At 38.9% G+C, this 18,137-nt stretch overlaps 4 protein-coding genes across 5 annotated transcripts; 2 read left to right on the forward strand and 2 right to left on the reverse strand.

Moving 5' to 3' along the window:
* The first annotated feature begins 4,109 nt into the window (after positions 1 to 4,109).
* LOC111453646 (protein NRT1/ PTR FAMILY 2.8-like) lies at positions 4,110 to 5,528 on the forward strand. The gene has a single exon (XM_023094825.1). It carries the CDS (start codon positions 4,137 to 4,139, stop codon positions 5,505 to 5,507), a length of 1,371 nt encoding a protein of 456 aa, XP_022950593.1. The 5' UTR covers positions 4,110 to 4,136; the 3' UTR covers positions 5,508 to 5,528.
* Positions 5,529 to 6,329: 801 nt separating this feature from the next.
* Positions 6,330 to 7,256, forward strand: LOC111453644 (protein MIZU-KUSSEI 1-like). The gene has a single exon (XM_023094823.1). The coding sequence runs from the start codon at positions 6,442 to 6,444 to the stop codon at positions 7,222 to 7,224; it is 783 nt and encodes a 260-aa protein (XP_022950591.1). The 5' UTR covers positions 6,330 to 6,441; the 3' UTR covers positions 7,225 to 7,256.
* A 3,352-nt stretch (positions 7,257 to 10,608) lies between these two features.
* On the reverse strand, positions 10,609 to 13,970 carry LOC111453768 (proteasome subunit alpha type-4-like). Its single transcript, XM_023094990.1, has 2 exons — positions 13,799 to 13,970; positions 10,609 to 11,572 (listed from the first exon to the last, which is right to left on the reverse strand). Exon 2 carries the CDS (start codon positions 11,559 to 11,561, stop codon positions 10,809 to 10,811), a length of 753 nt encoding a protein of 250 aa, XP_022950758.1. The 5' UTR covers positions 11,562 to 11,572; positions 13,799 to 13,970; the 3' UTR covers positions 10,609 to 10,808.
* A 1,025-nt stretch (positions 13,971 to 14,995) lies between these two features.
* LOC111453890 (mitochondrial substrate carrier family protein B-like) lies at positions 14,996 to 18,056 on the reverse strand. Of its 2 annotated transcripts, XM_023095181.1 has the most exons (8): positions 17,618 to 18,056; positions 17,072 to 17,248; positions 16,827 to 16,973; positions 16,112 to 16,213; positions 15,955 to 16,025; positions 15,776 to 15,843; positions 15,338 to 15,612; positions 14,996 to 15,228 (listed from the first exon to the last, which is right to left on the reverse strand). In XM_023095181.1, exons 1-7 carry the CDS (start codon positions 17,858 to 17,860, stop codon positions 15,371 to 15,373), a joined length of 1,050 nt encoding a protein of 349 aa, XP_022950949.1. In that variant the 5' UTR covers positions 17,861 to 18,056; the 3' UTR covers positions 14,996 to 15,228; positions 15,338 to 15,370. The 2 variants fall into 2 exon arrangements, with proteins under 2 accessions (XP_022950949.1, XP_022950948.1); XM_023095180.1 differs by having other exon boundaries at positions 14,996 to 15,612.
* Between the last annotated feature and the right edge of the window lie 81 nt (positions 18,057 to 18,137).

Genomic DNA, 18,137 nt, shown 5'->3' on the forward strand with positions numbered 1-18,137 from the left:
CCCCACCCCCACCGCCACAACCCCCACCTCCTAGTTCTAGTTGAACGTCGGTGCCACCTTCGGAGCCATCACCCCCCCTGCAGAGGAACTGCAGGAAGACGCCAACAATAGCGAAGGAAACGAAAGCCACAATTACAATAACAGTGGTCCGATCAACCATTTTTGGTATGAACTTGAAGCTTGAATTGCAATATGAATTTTCAACTTTTTTATAATTGAATTAGGGGTTGGATAACTGTGGAGTTGAAATTTCCAAAGAGTTGCATATGACACGCAAACTCAATTGTTTTATAAACTATATGCATTCAATTCTAAAAATTATATTCTAATTAATTCACTAAGTCATTCATAATCAATATAATTTCTTAAATTCTTTTTTTAATTATAAAAAAAAAAAAAAAAACAAAGACTAAAACTCAATTCAAACATCATTATAGATCGTGTTATCCAAAACTCCATATGCGTCACATCATAAATTAGAATAAATATATAATCTCTAAAGTATAATTTTTAGAACTTATTATAATTTAACATACAAAAATTTAATTTACATACAAATTTATTTCAAAGAAGTTCTAAAAATTATTAAGATTCACACCTAATTAATCATAATACATATATATACGCCCACCTCTGAAAGAAAGAACTAACGTCAACAGCCACCGCCGCCGTGGCCTCCACCTCCAAAATGAACCCCTGCGAGGTGTACCCCACCATGTCCATGGTGTACGTCGGCATGTCCATGATGCAATCGTCCACCATGGGCAGCACCGCCGAAACGAGCACCTCCTTCGCCGTTACTGCCACCCTCTGTCCCATGGCAAAGTAAACTCAACAGCGTGAAAACTACACAAATGGAAACAACCACTGGGATTATAATAAACGCCGGGTTAACCTTTTTTTTTTTTTTTTTCTTTTCCACCATGAACTTGAAGAAGGTTTGCAATGGATTTGGTTTGATTTATATGGCACACAGCTTGAGAGATTGGAGAGATTGGATAACGCATTTTACACGTAAATGGAATTCAATTTTGAAAGATTCACATCTGTCACTCTGGAAAATTCATTCGTTCAAGGTTTGACCTTTTCTTACAAAACCATATGTTGGATTAAAAAAATTTGAGTCCACCTATGTGTCCATGTGGTAACCAACTACATCCACTTGGTACGTAAATCAGATACACATCAATATTGAATTAAACATGGTTTTAGAAAAATTAGGAACTTTTTCAAAGACTTTGCATGACGAGTACTTTTCGAGATTTTGAATCAAAGATCAGTATGTGCTGACACAAAATATTTGAATGACCGACATACATATAACAAAATAAAAATACAAAAGGAGCCCTCTACCATATGAACTACGACCAAAATTTGTAATGATTCATTCATGATTCTTTTTACTAGTCTTTGGTCTATTTAATCAAGTCCAAAAGTGTAACAGCTAGATGTAATAAAATTGAGATGTAGGATATCGATCTCTATGCCTCTCGCATGCGAAGTGAATGCTCTACTATATAAGCTACCTTCCCTGAATTTGTTGACCAAAATTTGTAATAATTCATTCATGATTTTTTTTTGTCTATGATTAAAGCATAATAACTAGATGTAATGACATGGAGATGCAAAATATCATTCCTGTGCCTCTCGTATGTTAAACGAATGCTCTACCATATGAGCTACGTCTTCTCCCTTCAGATGAGTTCAGGATTAAGAATGAGTTTCGAGTCCCTTAATTGTCTCCACATAGTAGCAACATCCTATTATAATCTACTGGACACGAGTAGAAGAAAAGGGCATAACAGAAACTTAACCTAGATTCTTAAACATCATCAGTTCAACACCTTGGCGACCGACATTCATAAGTAATGGGTCCTAGAACTCGATTCAAATTGTATTAGCCTGGACTACTTCATAGAACATGTTCTAAAAGTGTGGCCAAACAAGGTTCTTTCATCGCCGGCAACCCTCTTTTTTTAAGGTATGGTTAAACAAGGTTGTGTTGGATTGGTATTATTAGAAGTGCAATGCAAGTGTTCGTTGAATTTGGAAGATAGAAATTTGAGTCGTTTACAACTGAGCAACCTGCAGTGGCACTAAAATTAGAAATGGGAAGAACACAAACATTATAAAGCTTTCACACAGAAAGAAAGAAAGAAAAAGAGAAAGAGCTATGGAGAGTGGGAGGCTTCATTCTTCCGTCAATCGTCCAAAGGCAGCTCTTGGAGGATGGAGAGCCGTCAGATTCATACTTGGTAAGTTAATCAAATTTGTTTGTTTGTTTGAGTCTGAGGAAAAATTTTATGTGATGTCGTATATTGGTTGGGGAGGAGAACAAAACACGATGCATGGAAACCTTCTCCTTGTAGACGCATTTTAAAGCCTTGAGAGAAGTCCGAAAGGGAAAGCCCAAAGAGGACAATATCTGCTAGCCGTGAATCTGGGTCGTTACAAATGGTATCAGAGTAGACACTGGACCATGTGCCAGCTTTCTCGCTGTTCTCCGAAGGGGATAAACACGATGCGGTGTGCCAGTAAGGACACTAGACCTCGAAGGGGGTGGATTTGAGGGCGGTCCCACATCGATTGGAGGAAGAAAAGAGTGTCAGCGAGGACGCTGGGCCCGGAAGGAGGGTGGATTGTGATGTCCCACATTGGTTCGGGAGGAGAACAAAACACCATTTACAAGGGTGTGGAAACCTTCTCCTAGCAAACTAGTTTTAAAGCCTTGAGAGTAACCCGAAAGAGAAAACTTAAAGAGGACAATATCTACTAGCGATGAATCTGAGTCGTTGTTTGTTTGTTTGTTTGTTTGGTTTGTTTTGTTGGGGTTATGAAATTTTTTTTTGGCTTTGTGGAAGGCAATGAGACGTTTGAGAAACTGGCGTCGATGAGCTTGATAGCCAATTTGGTATTGTATCTGCACACGATGTACAATTTGGACAGCGTTGATTCGGCTTATGTGTTCCAAATCTGGAGTGGCACCACCAATTTCGCTGCCCTCGCCGGGGCTTTTCTTGCTGATGCTTATTTGGGAAGGTTTTATACTCTCCTCTTTGGCTCCTTCGCCTCCCTCCTGGTACTTTTCTTCTTCTCTTCCACCCCTCTTCACCAAATATATACATATTCACCTTTCAAAATTCATGGATTTTTTGATATGATTACTCAAATCATTTAGTGATTGTATGGTAAGTTGATTTAATGTTGGTTAAAGTTAACGTGAGATCCCACGATCGATTGGGGAGTGAAACGAAACAATTTTTGTAAGAGTATGGAAACTCTTCCCTGTCAAACGTGTTTTTAAACCTTGAAAGGAAAGCAAAAAAAAACAGATAGCAGTGGGCTTGAGCTGTTACAAATGGTATCAGAACCGAACATTGGACTGTGTGCTAGCGAGGACGCTGGCCTACAAAGGGTGGTTTGTGAAATCTCATATCAGTTGGAGAGGGGAACAAAATACACGTTTTAAAACCTCGAAGGGAATCCCAAAATGAAAAGGTCCAAAAGAACAATATCAGCAAGCTGTGGGTTTGGACTGTTACAAATGGTATCAGAATCAGACACTGGACGGTGTATCAGCGAGGACGCTGGCCTTCAAGGGGGTGGATTGTGAAATCCTACGTCGGTTGTAGAGGGAAACGAAACATTTCTTCTAAGGGTGTGGAAACATCTTTCTAACATACGCGTTTTAAAACCTTGAAAAAAAGCTAAGAGGGAGAGGCAAAAAAAAAAAACAATATTTATTTGCTGTCACTTGGACGGTTACAAATGGTATCAGTCGGCCTGATAGAAGCTTGTCTAGAAGCGACTAGTTGCTTCCTGAATGCCTCTTGACTTTAGTATGGTCTAGTCTTTCTTTCCAATGCCTCCTTTCTTGCCGCCAATCGAGAGTAAGCAAGTGACCTTGCTTGCATTCTAAGGGAAGCAATTTTGCGAGTCTACAAAGCTTCGCAGTTCTCCCTCCCCTTTGCCTCATCATGACATTAGATCTATAATGACTGACGAGTCGGAACATTACGAATATAATCACGCAGAGCGCCGGACCGTCGGACCACGTCCTTGTCAATTCTCTAAACAAAACAAGAAGGCTTATAATATTATGGGCTGAATGTGGTGATATTAATTGATAATAGGGAATGGGAGTTTTGACACTAGGCGCTGGCTTCCCTGAAATGAGGCCCCCACCCTGCAGACATGGCGAGTCCAACTGCCCACAGCCTCACCCTTGGCAACTCGGCTTCCTCTACCTTGGCCTCGGACTACTTGTCATCGGAGCCGGTGGCATAAGACCCTGCAACATCTCCTTCGGCGCTGACCAATTCGACACCAACACTGAAAAAGGCAGAGCCAAGCTGGAAAGCTTCTTAAACTGGTGGTATCTCCTCTTCTCTGTCGCCCTCGTCATAGCCCTAACCCTTGTCGTCTATGTCCAAACCAGCATAAGTTGGACCCTCGGCTTCGCCATTCCCACCGCCTGCTTCGTCTTCTCCATCCTCATCTTTCTCTTGGGCCGCCGCTTTTACATCTGCAAGACCCCTCAAGGCAGCGTCTTTGCCGACATCGCGAAAGTCCTGGTCGCCACGTGTCGGAAGCGCAATGTTCCAAAATTCACTCAAATTGATCACTTTTTACATGACCCTCCAATGGATTCCTCTAAGCTGTCTCACACGGACAGGTTTTTGGTATTTGACAAGGCGGCTACGGTGGTTGATTCCTCCACCGAATTGGACGAACAGGGGAAATCCAAGAACGAGTGGAAATTGTGCAGTGTTCATCAAGTGGAGCAATTCAAGTGCGTTGTTGGGATTGTCCCCATTTGGGCAGCCGGAATTCCATGCTTTATTTCAATGCAACAAATGGGTTCATTTGGGATTCTACAAGCCATTCAAATGAACAGATTCATCGGACCTCATTTCCAAATCCCACCGGCTTGGATGAGTCTCACACCCATGATTGCTCTGTCCATTTGGATTTATATTTACGAGAAATACGTGGAATTCATGAAGAAAAAAACCCATAAAAACAAACGCTTCTCCCTGAAAACCAGGATCGAAATTGGGATTGTGATGTCGGTTTTATGTATGGTGGTTGCCGGAATTCTCGAGAATATCCGCCGTAGCTCGGCAGAGGAAAATAAGTCGTTTGTTTCACCGTTGCACGTTTGGATGCTGATACCGGAGTTTGCTCTGTCGGGTTTGACGGAGGCTTTCGCGGCAATTGCTGTGATGGAGCTTCTGACTACGCACTTACCGGAGAGCCTGAGGACGGTGGCCGGAGCTATATTTTTCTTGAGCTTGTCGTTAGGTAGCTATATGAGCTCTGTTCTTATGGCTATTGTGAGCAAAATAAACAGAGTGGAGGGCGGAAAAAGTGGATGGCTTGGAGGTAATGATCTTAACAAAAACCGCCTTGATTACTTCTTCTACGTGGTGGGTGTCATTGCGGCATTCAATTTCTTCTACTTCCGCTTCTTTGCCACTCATTTCTTACCCAAACCGAACGTTTGATCCACCGCAGAAGCCTCATGAAAGTCCGTTAATGGATCAAAAATCTGGTCGTACATAATCAACAAGTTATATATATATATATATATATATATATGTATGTATGTATGTGTATATGTGCAGTGATTGATGTTGGATGATGAAACTCCCACGTCTATTAACTTAGGGAATGATTACGAGTTTATAAATAAAGAATACTCTCTCTATTAATTTGAGGCCTTCTTGTCAGCCTAAAGTAAGGTCATGAAAGCTCATGTTCAAAGTGGACAATATCATATCATCGCGGAGTCGTGTTCGTGGGTTTTTTCTTATTCATTTTTATTTTTACAACTTATAGCCATATGGTTGGATTTAATAAAATTGTTGTTTTGAAACATTCAGACGGTTTGATTTAATTTTTATTTTATTTTATTTTATTTTAGTAATGAGAGCATAAAGTATTTGCTCCATTTTTGTCTTTATTTTGACCGGAATAATTGTTTTGAAATAAATTTAAAATTTAAGAGAAAAAATAAAATTTTGGAAAGTTTTGAGTCTAATTTAAAAATAACTTTTTTTTATTTAATTTAAACTAGAATAAACTTAAAATTTGAAGACTAATTAAATATAAATTTAATAAATCTGTATTAGAATATGAGGACGTGGACCATTCATGAGGTGACAAGTGTGCATTGCTATCTGGCAACTAAAATTTAATCCCAACGGCTACTTCAGTTCCCGCGTCAGATATATATATATATATATATATATATATTTGAACAGACTGTATTTCAGTGTTTTTTTTTTTTTTTTTTTTTTTTTTNNNNTTTTTTTTTTTTTTTTTTGTTCGTTAAATTCTTCACCTCTTTCCCAGAAAAGCCTCTCCGATCACAGCCTTTATATAAAATCTCCCAAAAATCACTTTTTTAAGCCAAAAATCCAAACCCCAAATAAAACCATGGCCAAGATCGACGCCCTTCGTCGGTTTTTCCTCCCCTGTATCTTTCCGCCCACCGCCACAACCGCCACCGCCGCCACCGCCGCCCCCAAGAAACGTCTGAGCACCTCGCTTCGTGACGACTTAGAAATCTCCGCGTCCACCACCGCCAATGGCGGTCCAACCCACGATCAAGATTCTACAGCCACTACTCCCGACAGCGTCACGCCGAAGTTCGCAGCGGCGGCGGCGGCCGCCGCCGCCATCGTAGCTCCACCACGACCTTCGAAAACTATGGTGATCGGAACTATCTTTGGCCATCGGCGTGGGCACGTGTGGTTCTGCGTCCAACAAGACCGCCTCCGAAACAAGCCCTTTCTCCTACTCGAGTTTCCGATTCTAACTCACCAACTCGTCAACGAAATGCGATTCGGACTCGTCCGAATCGCCCTCGAGTGCAACCGGGTCGAACTCGGACTCTGCCCGCTCCGTTCGATCCCCATCTGGGCAATGTCCTGCAACGGGCGAAAACTCGGGTACGCTGCGAAGAAAAAAGCCGGCGACTCGATCCGGTCCATGCTAAAGACAATGCAATCCACAACAGTGGGAGCCGGAGTAATGCCATCCGGGTTCGGGTTCGGGTCGGGATCGAAAACAGAGGAGGTAATGTACATGAGAGCTAATTATGAGCACGTGGTGGGGAGTGCTGACTCGGAATCGTTCCATCTTATTAACCCGGACGAGTTCCCGGGACAAGAACTCAGTATCTTCTTGCTCAGATTTCCAAATATGGGTAATCAATAAAAATGGTTCCTTTACTTTATTTATGAACTTCATTTCTGTACATTTTTTCCTCTGTTTTTATGACCCAACAGAGTTTTTGGTTCTGTTTTTCTTCGGAGGATTTTCAGAAATGAAAACTCTGCGTTTTCTTGCTCTGGAAATTCCATACGTGTTCTTGTTCTTCATGTTCATGTTCATATGAATGGATAAACATTACTTTTTAAAAATTTGATGTTAACTAGAGCCAGCTCTCCATGTATATATAAATATATGGTAAGGTTGAATATTAAATATGGCATATGATTCCAGCAAAACTATGATTATAAAAATGAATGGACACCGTATCTTTGTTTATAAAGATTATTATTATATTAGAAAAGGGGATGAAGATGTAATTAGTAGATATGGAAGAATATAGTGAATATTAAAATGATGGATCAAAGCAAACACTCATAATGTTGCTTTCCACGAACGAGGGTTTCTTTCTTGAATGATTTCGTCTCCAATTTTTGTAATTTATGGGATGACGAAGGAATTATTAGGAGAGAGTTCCACGTTGACTAATTTAGAGAATGATCATGCATTTATGGATTTATAAGTATGATTGTCACGAGACCTCTGGCTCAAAGTGGATAATATTGTACCATTTGAAGGGACACTGGTTCCTATCATAGCATCAGGGATATGCTCTTAATTTAGCTATTTTAATAAAATCCTAAAATGGTGTACTTTGTTAGAGGACTCTAAAAGGAGTTGAGCTTCACTTAAGGAGACTCTCTATAGGTACATTCTTTCCTCTAGTCTGTCATTGAAACCAACCACAATTGGTATCATTTTTGTCTCTTTTTGAGTAATTTCAGTGGTCTTATACGAGAGCTCGATATCCTTAATGGGGATCTCCATGCGGATTTATTATAAGCCCTCACGTGTTTGTAAGTTATAGAAAGTATTATATGGCTAATGAGCAAAGTCCGAGTGTGGTTCATGGAAATTCGGTAGATTTTTGTTCGGTTGGAACTGTAAGGCTTCCAAGTTATACTTCTATGTTTATATGATATGATTCTCCCAATAATCATTCCATAAACGTTCGAAAATCGATTGTTTTGGGTAATAACCATTCGATACAAATTCAAATTACTTTCATGTAAGTCGTAGTAATCAAAATTGATCTTAAAAATAGAGACTAAAAGATACATTTGAAATTAATTTTTTATAATTTTTTTTAGTAACAAAAACCAGTTTGCATTTTGCACCACGTACCACACCGTTGTACCACGTTGGCACACCATTCGATGACCATGTTCCCCTCTCCAACCGACGTGGGATCTCACAATCCATCCACTGTCCATGAACTGGATCTCACAATCCACTTCCTGCCCATGTCCTCATTGGCATAAGGTTCAGCGACCGACTCTTATACCATTTGTAACAATTCAAACTCATCGCTAGTTGATATTGTACTCTTTCGACTCTCTTCTAGACTTCCCTCCAAGGTTTCAAAATTTCTCTACTAAGAAAAAGTTTCCACAACCTTATAAGAAATGTTTTATTTCCATTTACGATCAATATGGGATGTCATAATTAGTTACACAACTTTCACATAAAATGATTCAAATTATAAGCATGAAGGCACCATAGATATACCAGCTGAAGTCATGAAATGAATTTACAGTAATACATTAATCTCAAACCCTAAAAGCTTTACTCGTGGGGATAAAACAATAGAGCATTAAACTAAGAAAAACTCTAATGAAATTAACACCCATTAATAAACATAAAACAACAATATTAACAGATAAATCAATTTAATGAGCAAATAACCCATAAGGGTTTTTTGTTTCTTACCTTGTTCATAATCTTCTTGTGCTGATTCAAATAGCATCCGAATCATACTTTCGAGCTCTAGTAGAGACTTCGAAACGCTGAAAGTGTTAGTAAAAATTAAATTTATATTTGATTTGATGGAAGCGAACCTATTCGAATATATTGTCAATCAGGAAGAGATAATCTGCATCCCAAGGACCAGCGAAGCACATCATGAGAGGATAAGTAACATATTGAACTCCCTAAACCTCAGGATGCAGATTACCAGATCCTAACTCAATCATTGAAAATGAAAGGATTTTGAGAAGAAGAAGAGAGAAGGATCTGAGGTGTTGTTGTTGTTGTGCATTATGATGAGAATTTATATAAGGGTTTTAAGGCCATTGATTCCCCCAATAATCTTAATTTAATATATTATTAAGTGGATACCCATGATAGATAAGGTGCTGTCTCTGGAACAGAATGATGAATGATGATTCTTTTTGTTCTATTGCTGCCCGAGTGAATGATTAAATGCCCATTCTTTTCTTGCACAATCATTGTTCTTCTTCCTTTGACTGCTTTTTCAGAGGGTATCTATCTATCCCGATATACTTTCTTTAATGTTTTGTTCACTTTGACCCGTTATGTATCGACCGCTGCTAGTGGATATTGTTCACTTTTGTCTATTATGTATCGTCGTTAACTCCTATTCCAACACTTTGATACCATTTGTAACCGTTCAAGCTCACTGCTAGCAGATATTTTTCCTGTATCAATTGATTTAGTATTGATGCTAAATACTTTATATCAAAGCGAAGCAAAGATGCGTGAGTGAGTAGCTATTCTAGGAAAGTAAAAGGAGTGATAGAGAAGCTTATTAATTTATTTGAACCCAAAAGGATGGCTTTAATGAACATGTGTAATGATCTGGGATTCTTCAACTTTTTTTCCATCTGGAAATCATTAATTGATTAAAGGAATAGCTGACGGGATTATATCCCAAGTATAGATTAGATGGTCACCCTCAGCTTTTGTTTACACACTCTAAAAGGCCCTTTCATTATTCTATGTTTATGCCCATCCAAAAAGGAGCGCCAATTTTGTTTCCTCCTTTTTATCTGCTGCTTGCTTCCTGTTCCTCGTCTCTGTTGTTTGTGCCTTTCCATCATTGCTCAGATGCCAAAACACAGGGCCTCTGTCCCATTCTCAACATCATCAATCATATTCATGAACCAATTCGATAACAACTTTTTACAAGTAGAGTTTAAGAGGAAGATCAAGAGATGTTTGTGGTACAAGCCACTTAGAACCGGGGGATCAGATCCTCTTCTAAACCAGCTTGCTAAATTAGTATCCAATTCAACCTAAATGCTTCATGACAGAGGTTTCCAGAATATATCTAATTGAAGATAGTTTTGCATAACTTCTTTATTCCAACAGGTGGAAAGTATTGTCCTTTCTTCTATCCAAGATGGAACAGGTTCTCCCCTCTCAGATTCGTCTACAACAATGGAGGCTTCTTCCTGGAAGGTATGGGCCTTGGGAGAGATGGGGGAGGGGCGCTAACAGCAACCACTAGATAAGATCAGACATATAGTCTTGTTTTCAGAAAAAAGGACTAGATTTAACTCGATAAAATATCTCACTTCATAGTTTTACAGCATTGGTAAAGATAATCCAACAATCCAACGACCATAATCAGTTCAAGTAATATGAAGATCATAAGACATGTCAGGCCAAGCACGATGAAATTGTTCGACATCTATAGGATGCATCGAGTCTAAAATAAGGTGTTTCATTTAGGAAGCCTCAGCAGCTGGTTGAGTCAAACCAGACTTCACCAACAACTTGCTTACGGACTCGGGTGAGCAAACTTGATACTTGACGTTTCCAGCAGGTGAGAGGAAAACCTCAGCTAATTCAAGCTTTTCAGATGTAAGACTTGTGCTATCCATGGTTTTGCTAAGCACCTTAAGTGCAAGCTGTATGGCCTCTTCCCTAGTGATATCATCCTTGTAATCCTGTTTAAGCATCGACTGTGCTGCCTGGTTGTTGGCACCAATTGCCGCAGCCTTCCAGCCACCATAGTTTCCACTTGGGTCACTCATGTATAGTTGGAAGCCATAGTTTTTATCCCATCCTGCAAAAAGAAAAGAAACGCCGAAGGGGCGTAGACCACCAAATTGGGTGTATCCTTGCTTTGTATCACAGAGAGATTGAACCAGTTGCTCAACAGGCATTGGCTCTTGGTAAGCGTAAGTGTATCGTTGGGCTTGAACCCTTGCAGTATTGATCAATATGTTGGCATCGGACATAATTCCAGCCACAGCACATGCAACATGATCATCAATCTTGTACATCTTCTCAGTGGAAGTTGAGGTCTGCAGGAGTTTGGATGTCACCTTCTTTTCGCCTACCAACACCACTCCATCTTTAGATAATATCCCAATTGCAGAACCTGCATTTCCAATTGCCTCCATTGCATATTCAACTTGATAAAGACGGCCTTCAGGAGAGAAAATCGTCGTTCGGCTATCATATCTTCGAGACATTTTCTGATATTCTGTTGGACAGAGAAATAGAATGGAGAATTAAGGATAGATAATCTGCAGGGATGATGATCCCAATCAAATTAGCATGGATGAGGAGATGGGAGGCAGACATGGCACGGCATGAATATGATGACGCATCATATTTTCAAAAACATTGGGAAAACTTCACAAAACACACCAGTTCGATACGACTCATTACATTTCTACCCTCAAATTACTAATTTGAGCAATTACACCACACAAGTTGCGTAAGTGAGACTCCATTGAATAACCATTTGATTTTTTATTTTTGAAAATTAATCTTATAAACACTACTTCAACAAATAAGTTTTCTTTGTTTTGTTATCCACTTTGTACCAATGTTTGTATCAATGTTTTCAAAAGTCAAACCAAGTTTTGAAAACTTAAAAAATATATGTATATATATGTAGTTTTTAAGAACTTGTTTTTTTTTTTTGGATAAATTTTTTAGTATTATATAACAAAGGGGATAGGGGGAATTGAACTTCTAACCTCAATAGATATAGTACATGTCAATTACCATAAAAATATACTTAGCCGAGTAGTTTTTGTTTTAAAAATTTGACTAAGAATTCAAACGTTTCTTTAAGAAAAATGAAAACGGTAGTCAGAAAATTGGGAGAAAACAAGCACAAATCTCAAAAACATAAAACTAAAAACGAAACCATTCTGAAAATGGTCTGGAAAAATTTGGACCCTTACCGCTTGTGTTTCTGTCTAAAACTATCAATGAGTGAGCAGCAAACACGAGCTCAAATTAGTTTCCAGCTTCCTAAAATATTAGGATTTCATGCATTTTATATAATAGCAAGTAGATGGAATTAGATGAGGAGGCCAAAATGAGGGGTGTAGGAAAACGAAAATGTCTCGAAGGGAGATAAGGGCCGAGAGAAGAAATCAAGATAGTAAGCGCTACAACCAGAGATGAAGAACATATTTCCTCTTATCTTCGTATCTCTAACACACAAAGTTTCTTCTTTATTTCAATATATCTCTATTTACCTCTACCTTCATTTCTCCTTTACATTCTCTTCTCTCTACTATGCCCCCACCACATTCTCTTTCTCTCAATTTAACACATTTTGACCTCCCTTTGCCAACATTTTGTCCTCCTCAATTTAACCTCCCATCTTCTTTCCAAAGCATGAAACCATGACATTATACAAAGATGGAGAACCATAAGCACATTTATATGCTGTGCTGACAAGTGAAACCTTAAAACAGAAACACTAACAGGGTACAATTTTGTTAAACCTCCAATTGGGATGTTTGAGCTAGAAGGGGAAAAAGGCAATTTCGTCTCAAGAAACAAGGATGAGTAGTTGTTTATTATGGGACTGCTAGTAGTTATTATATTTGAATTTTGTGTGTTAGGGAGTTATAACTTCCTCTGCTGGTTATGTTGTTCTACTCATATGGGTGGTTTTCTAAACACAGCAATTTTAGTTCTTGTCTTGTGGAAGTGAGTCAAGTGTGGAGATTGTGACCGTCTCTAATTGGTCATAGTTGATAGATTGTATGTTCTCTTTGGAGACTTCTTAAGTAAATAATGGAAACCTATCAAATTTCTTCAGCAATGCAACTTAGAGTATGTAATTGTTTGAATTGAAATTTTATTGCTGCAATTGTAACAAGCCCCAATATACGGGTAGTTTATTCAATATTTTCAAAAACAATTTTTTTCCAGAAAATTTGTATAGTACTTTTGGTTTGTTCCCCCATCCCCTATGAGATGCAATGCTGCTAACTTTCTCTCTCTCGTTGTCCCTGGCTTATCTGCGGCATGTGTTTGGTTACTTGTTTCAACAGGTTTAGCTGTTCCGAGAAAATTTTATAATAAACATTGTTTAGTAATTTCTTCTTCTAACCTAAACTACATAACAAACTCACCCACTCTAAGTGTACAGATTGTTTGTTCGGAGAAAACATAACATACAAAGTCGCAAGAAGAAACGAAGGATGATGAAATTAAAGGATAAACAAGAACAGACGCCAGACCTAATGCACCATTACCAACAATAATAACTTTCGACAGATTCAGTAGGACTACACCGCGTTTGAATTGGATCCGAAATTTCATTTCCAAAAGTGCAAAGAGAGCTTAGAATCGAAATTACATATACAGATTCCGCAATTCAAAATAGAAGATCAGTAGATTGTTCAGTAGACAGTCCATCGGAAAACAGTTGGTAGATGTAGAGATGAGAAATGCATACCTTCGGGAGAGAATCAGAGAGAAAAGATAGGCGCGGCGGGAGGTTTCGTCGGGATGGTTGAAGGAAAGCAAGAATGGAACGGGTGATTTACAGAATAAGTTTCCTTTTTCTCCAAGCCAAGTTTCCGCTTGCTAACGAAGTCGTCGATTAACCCAAATTCTTGTCGTTCCAAAACAAGTAGATTTTTATTAAATATTTTCGCTACTAATATTATATTTTTCTCTTTTTTATTTAAACAATGAACAACTTTTATGTGAGGCATAAATAAATAAATGGACAAAGTAAGTGTTAGTAAGCACGGATCACACAGTAGTATGATATTGTCTAATATTGTCCATTCTAAGCCTAAGCTCTTATGGCTTTATTTTGGGCTTTCCTAAAAGGTCTCGTACCAATAGAGATAGTAATTCTCACTTATAAAGTCATGATCATTCCCTAAATTAGCCAATGTGGGACTTACTCTCAATAATCTTCAACAATCCTCCCCTCGAACAAAGTACACTATAAGCCTCCGCCAATGTGGGACTCGCTCCCAATAATCTTCAACAATCCTCCCCTCGAACAAAGTACACTATAAGCCTCCCCTTAATCGAGGCTCGACTCCTTTCTCTAGACCCCTCGAACAAAGTACACCCTTTGTTCGACACTTTAGTCACACTTTTGACTAAACCTTCGAGGCTCACAATTCTTTGTTCGATATTTGAGGATTCTATGGATATGGCTAAGTTTAGAGCATGGCTTTGATACCATGTTATGAATCACGAACCTCCATAATGATATGATATTGTCCACTTTGAGCATAAGCTCTCAAGGCTTTGCTTTGGGCTTCCCCCAAAGGCCTCATACTAATGGAGATAGGACTCACTCCCAATAATCCTCAACAGTAAGGCCTCCCGATTAAAAACGTGTTTAATTGTATTTAGTTTAAGCCAATTTCGAGATCTATCTCCCTAAATAACGAGGTTCGTTTGCTTCCATAGAGTAAGAATAAAAAATTTCATACTAATTAGTAACACTTAAGACTCATCGTCAATAAATCAACATGTTACTTTACTCATTCGAGTAATTAGATAAAATGGGTTATTAGATAGCATATAGAAATAAATTTGATGAATGTTTCTCCAACACTAAGTCAATTTAATCTTTTTTTTAGTTGATATAGTTTAATTTAGTTAGAAATTATTGAGACAAAATTCATTATATTAATATTGAAAGGAATCATTCTAATAGGCAACGGTATACAAAGGCATGACCACCCAGGATGGATTGTGTTTTTGGAATTGGCAACTCTTTGGGGTTAAACTCTTCCTGTACAAGATAAAAAAAAATACTAGTAGTAGTCTTCTCCTGGCAGTAACGACCAAAAAATTTACTGCCACAAAATTTCTAAAGAAAAAAAATGAATGGGACGCTCTAAGTTGTCGTATTGACCGGTAACCTATTTCTACGTATCTCGATTTGGTACCACGTAATAGAGATCAGATCTTGGTCGAGATCTAATGAATACTCGCTGGAAATAGTACAGTGACTCGAATAAGCGCTCAAATGGAAGAATCACACATTTGAGAGCAGCTATGAGCGGGAGGAAATTTGTGATAGAAATGTTTTCAGGGTCTCGTATGTCATGAAGACGATGCCTACACTTGGGACAACCTTGTAGTACTCTGGCAGAATCCCTCGGTACAAACCTTTAAGACCTTCTGACTTCACTATGTGTTTAAATGTTCCATACAAGCCAGTGTTATAAACACGGGCTCGCCCGCCAGCACCTTCCAATTGCATCCTTCGTCTCACAAGATCCAAAGGGAATGTTGCTGAAATAAAGCAGGAAGAAAGACAAATATGTTCACCAAAATGACTATCATTGCAGGAGAATATGATGAACCAGAAGAACCAGAAAATTCTATCAGTTTGATTCACTGTACCAAAATCATCAAATGAGAATGAGTAAGTAGGATTGAAAGAAACCAAATTTACCTGTTGATGATGCTATGCCTGAAAGACTACCACAAGCAAGACTGACCATTACAGTGGAGTCATGAGGCCTGGTGTCAAATCAAATGATCATTATACCAATACCCACAAGTATAAAACCAAAATGTAAATAACTTTTAAATAGAATACACCCAAATATAACCTAACCACAAAGTTCTTACCTTCGAGATTGCCAAAATGATCTCAAGCTCTCGTAAACTGAAAAGCTGATGGCTATACTTGGTCCAACACCCTGTCCCACGTGCAGTTTTATAAGGTCGTTGAGTCAAGTGAATGGAGCAAATATGCAGGTATATGTATAACTATCAAAATGCATACCAACAAGGTTGCTCCAAGTCCTTTATACAAGCCAAAGAAACCTTCTTCTCTGCAAATGGTATGGAATGCATGCGAGATGCCTCTGTAATAAATGGTATTTCTCTGTGGAGTTTAAATATGAAAAGGGTTACTCAAACAAGGAAAAAAGAGGTAACACAAGGATTGGATGCTATAAGTTTATAACTACAACATGCCATGCTAAAGATTTATTTTTATTTTTTCAAGATACAACCAAACTTTTCAATATGGAATTGAAAAGTTAAGAAATATTGTCGCCTCCAAGTATAAGCAAAAGCAACCTCACAAAAATGATAAACCAACCACAAAACAAATCACACCCAAAACAACTTGGCCATGGCCACTCCCTTCATAAAAGAGAAAAGGATTATAGGTTTTGTTGGTCAGAGTCTACCTTTGGGGCCTCGGTTAAAAGGAGCAATAGAACCTTCAAAGAAAAAAAACTCTCGCCTTCAATACATTTTTAGAAAATATTTTTAATCCGGCCGTTGGTTGGTGTAAAATTTTTTACCTTCCTTTCACTGACTACAAGTGAAATGCTCTAAAGAAAAACTGGATGGTGTTTAGGCAAATGCAGCATTTTGCAACCCCCGGGCGTATGTTTCCTCTTTCATTGAAATTTCTACTTCTTGTCCCAAACAAAAAATAAATAACAGTTACCACCACCAGTAGCAGCATCAACAATAACAACAGTTACCTGTGCAGCGAGTCTGGTCCTGACAAGGTCCAGTGGGTATGTAACAGAGGCAGCTGTTATTCCAGCCAAACCACCGCCAAAAAAATGCACAAGAAGATCCGCGCTGGCATTGCCCTGATATCTTTCCCTAACCATTGACTGAAGAAACTGCAAAGAGGAGAGAAAAGACGAGACGATTGGAAAACTATTCGAATGCTCTCGGCCACCAATTACCAACAAAGCTTCTCAAACAATCTATTGCTCACCTTCTTGTATTGTTCATAAGCATAGAAATTGACTGAAGAATACGGTAGGCGGTGAGCTATAGTGACCAGATTGCCTTTCCAAAATGCACGGAATCCCTCTTCATGGATGATACGTGAAGCTTCATGCCATAGGCTGGTTTTCTTCATTGCCGCAACATCAGAGTGCATACCTTGCACCTGGTAAAGTTGGATCGAGCAAGGAAGTTAACAACTAAATTAATTCGGGGTCAGAGCAACAAAAGCACGCTAATCTATCAAGTGAAACCCAGCATTTACACAACGGCGTAATCGAGGTCTAGGTCCTGACAAGAATTTATTGCCTAAGCATTTCTCATCTTCATCCATCTATTAATGAAACCCGAAGCAACATACATAACAAAAGAACCCTGGTGGACCCATAAACAAGGAGCAAGAAAATGATTACCCCAACCCCATAAGTTTCTTCTTTCCCAGGTAATGATTAAAAAAGAGACCAACAAATCAGAAAAAAAACATAAACAAAGCCTTCCGAAATCGACTTAAAACTCGGATAAAGAAGAATCATACCTGAAAGAGAATAGTGAGGCGAGCAAGAGGCGCCGTACACGTCTTGCTAAAGGCACCCGCAATACCACCGGCTAGAAGCTGCTGCACCGTACCAATCTGCGGTTGCTGGTTCAACGACGGCTTGTTCTGGCCTTGTTGCTGTAAATATTTCCTGGCACCGCCGTCGACGACGGCACCGTGAGCAGAATTAAGAGCCTTCTGCCCTCCTTCGACCACTACACCAACTCGAGCTTCCATATTCATTTTCCGTTTTCAAATCCGTCCTGGAAGGTGACACAAGAACGGCTGATCTTGATCTCACATCCGTCTTAAAAGACAAAGAAATCAAGAATTTGGGAGAAAAGTGACCGTGGAAGAGAGAGAGAGAGGAAAAAAAAAACCCTAGAAGAAGAAAACTGAAGAAGAACAGGACTTGTGGACAATGGAAAATTGACCTGATGGGTTTATTAGTGGTTTTAGTTTTGACAAATAAGCCAAGCCAGCCGACTTCCACAACCACCCCTTTTTTTTTTTTTTTTAA

This window comes from Cucurbita moschata, unplaced genomic scaffold (genome assembly GCF_002738365.1).
Source record: "Cucurbita moschata cultivar Rifu unplaced genomic scaffold, Cmos_1.0 Cmo_Scf00015, whole genome shotgun sequence".
NCBI classification, from domain to species: domain Eukaryota; kingdom Viridiplantae; phylum Streptophyta; class Magnoliopsida; order Cucurbitales; family Cucurbitaceae; genus Cucurbita; species Cucurbita moschata.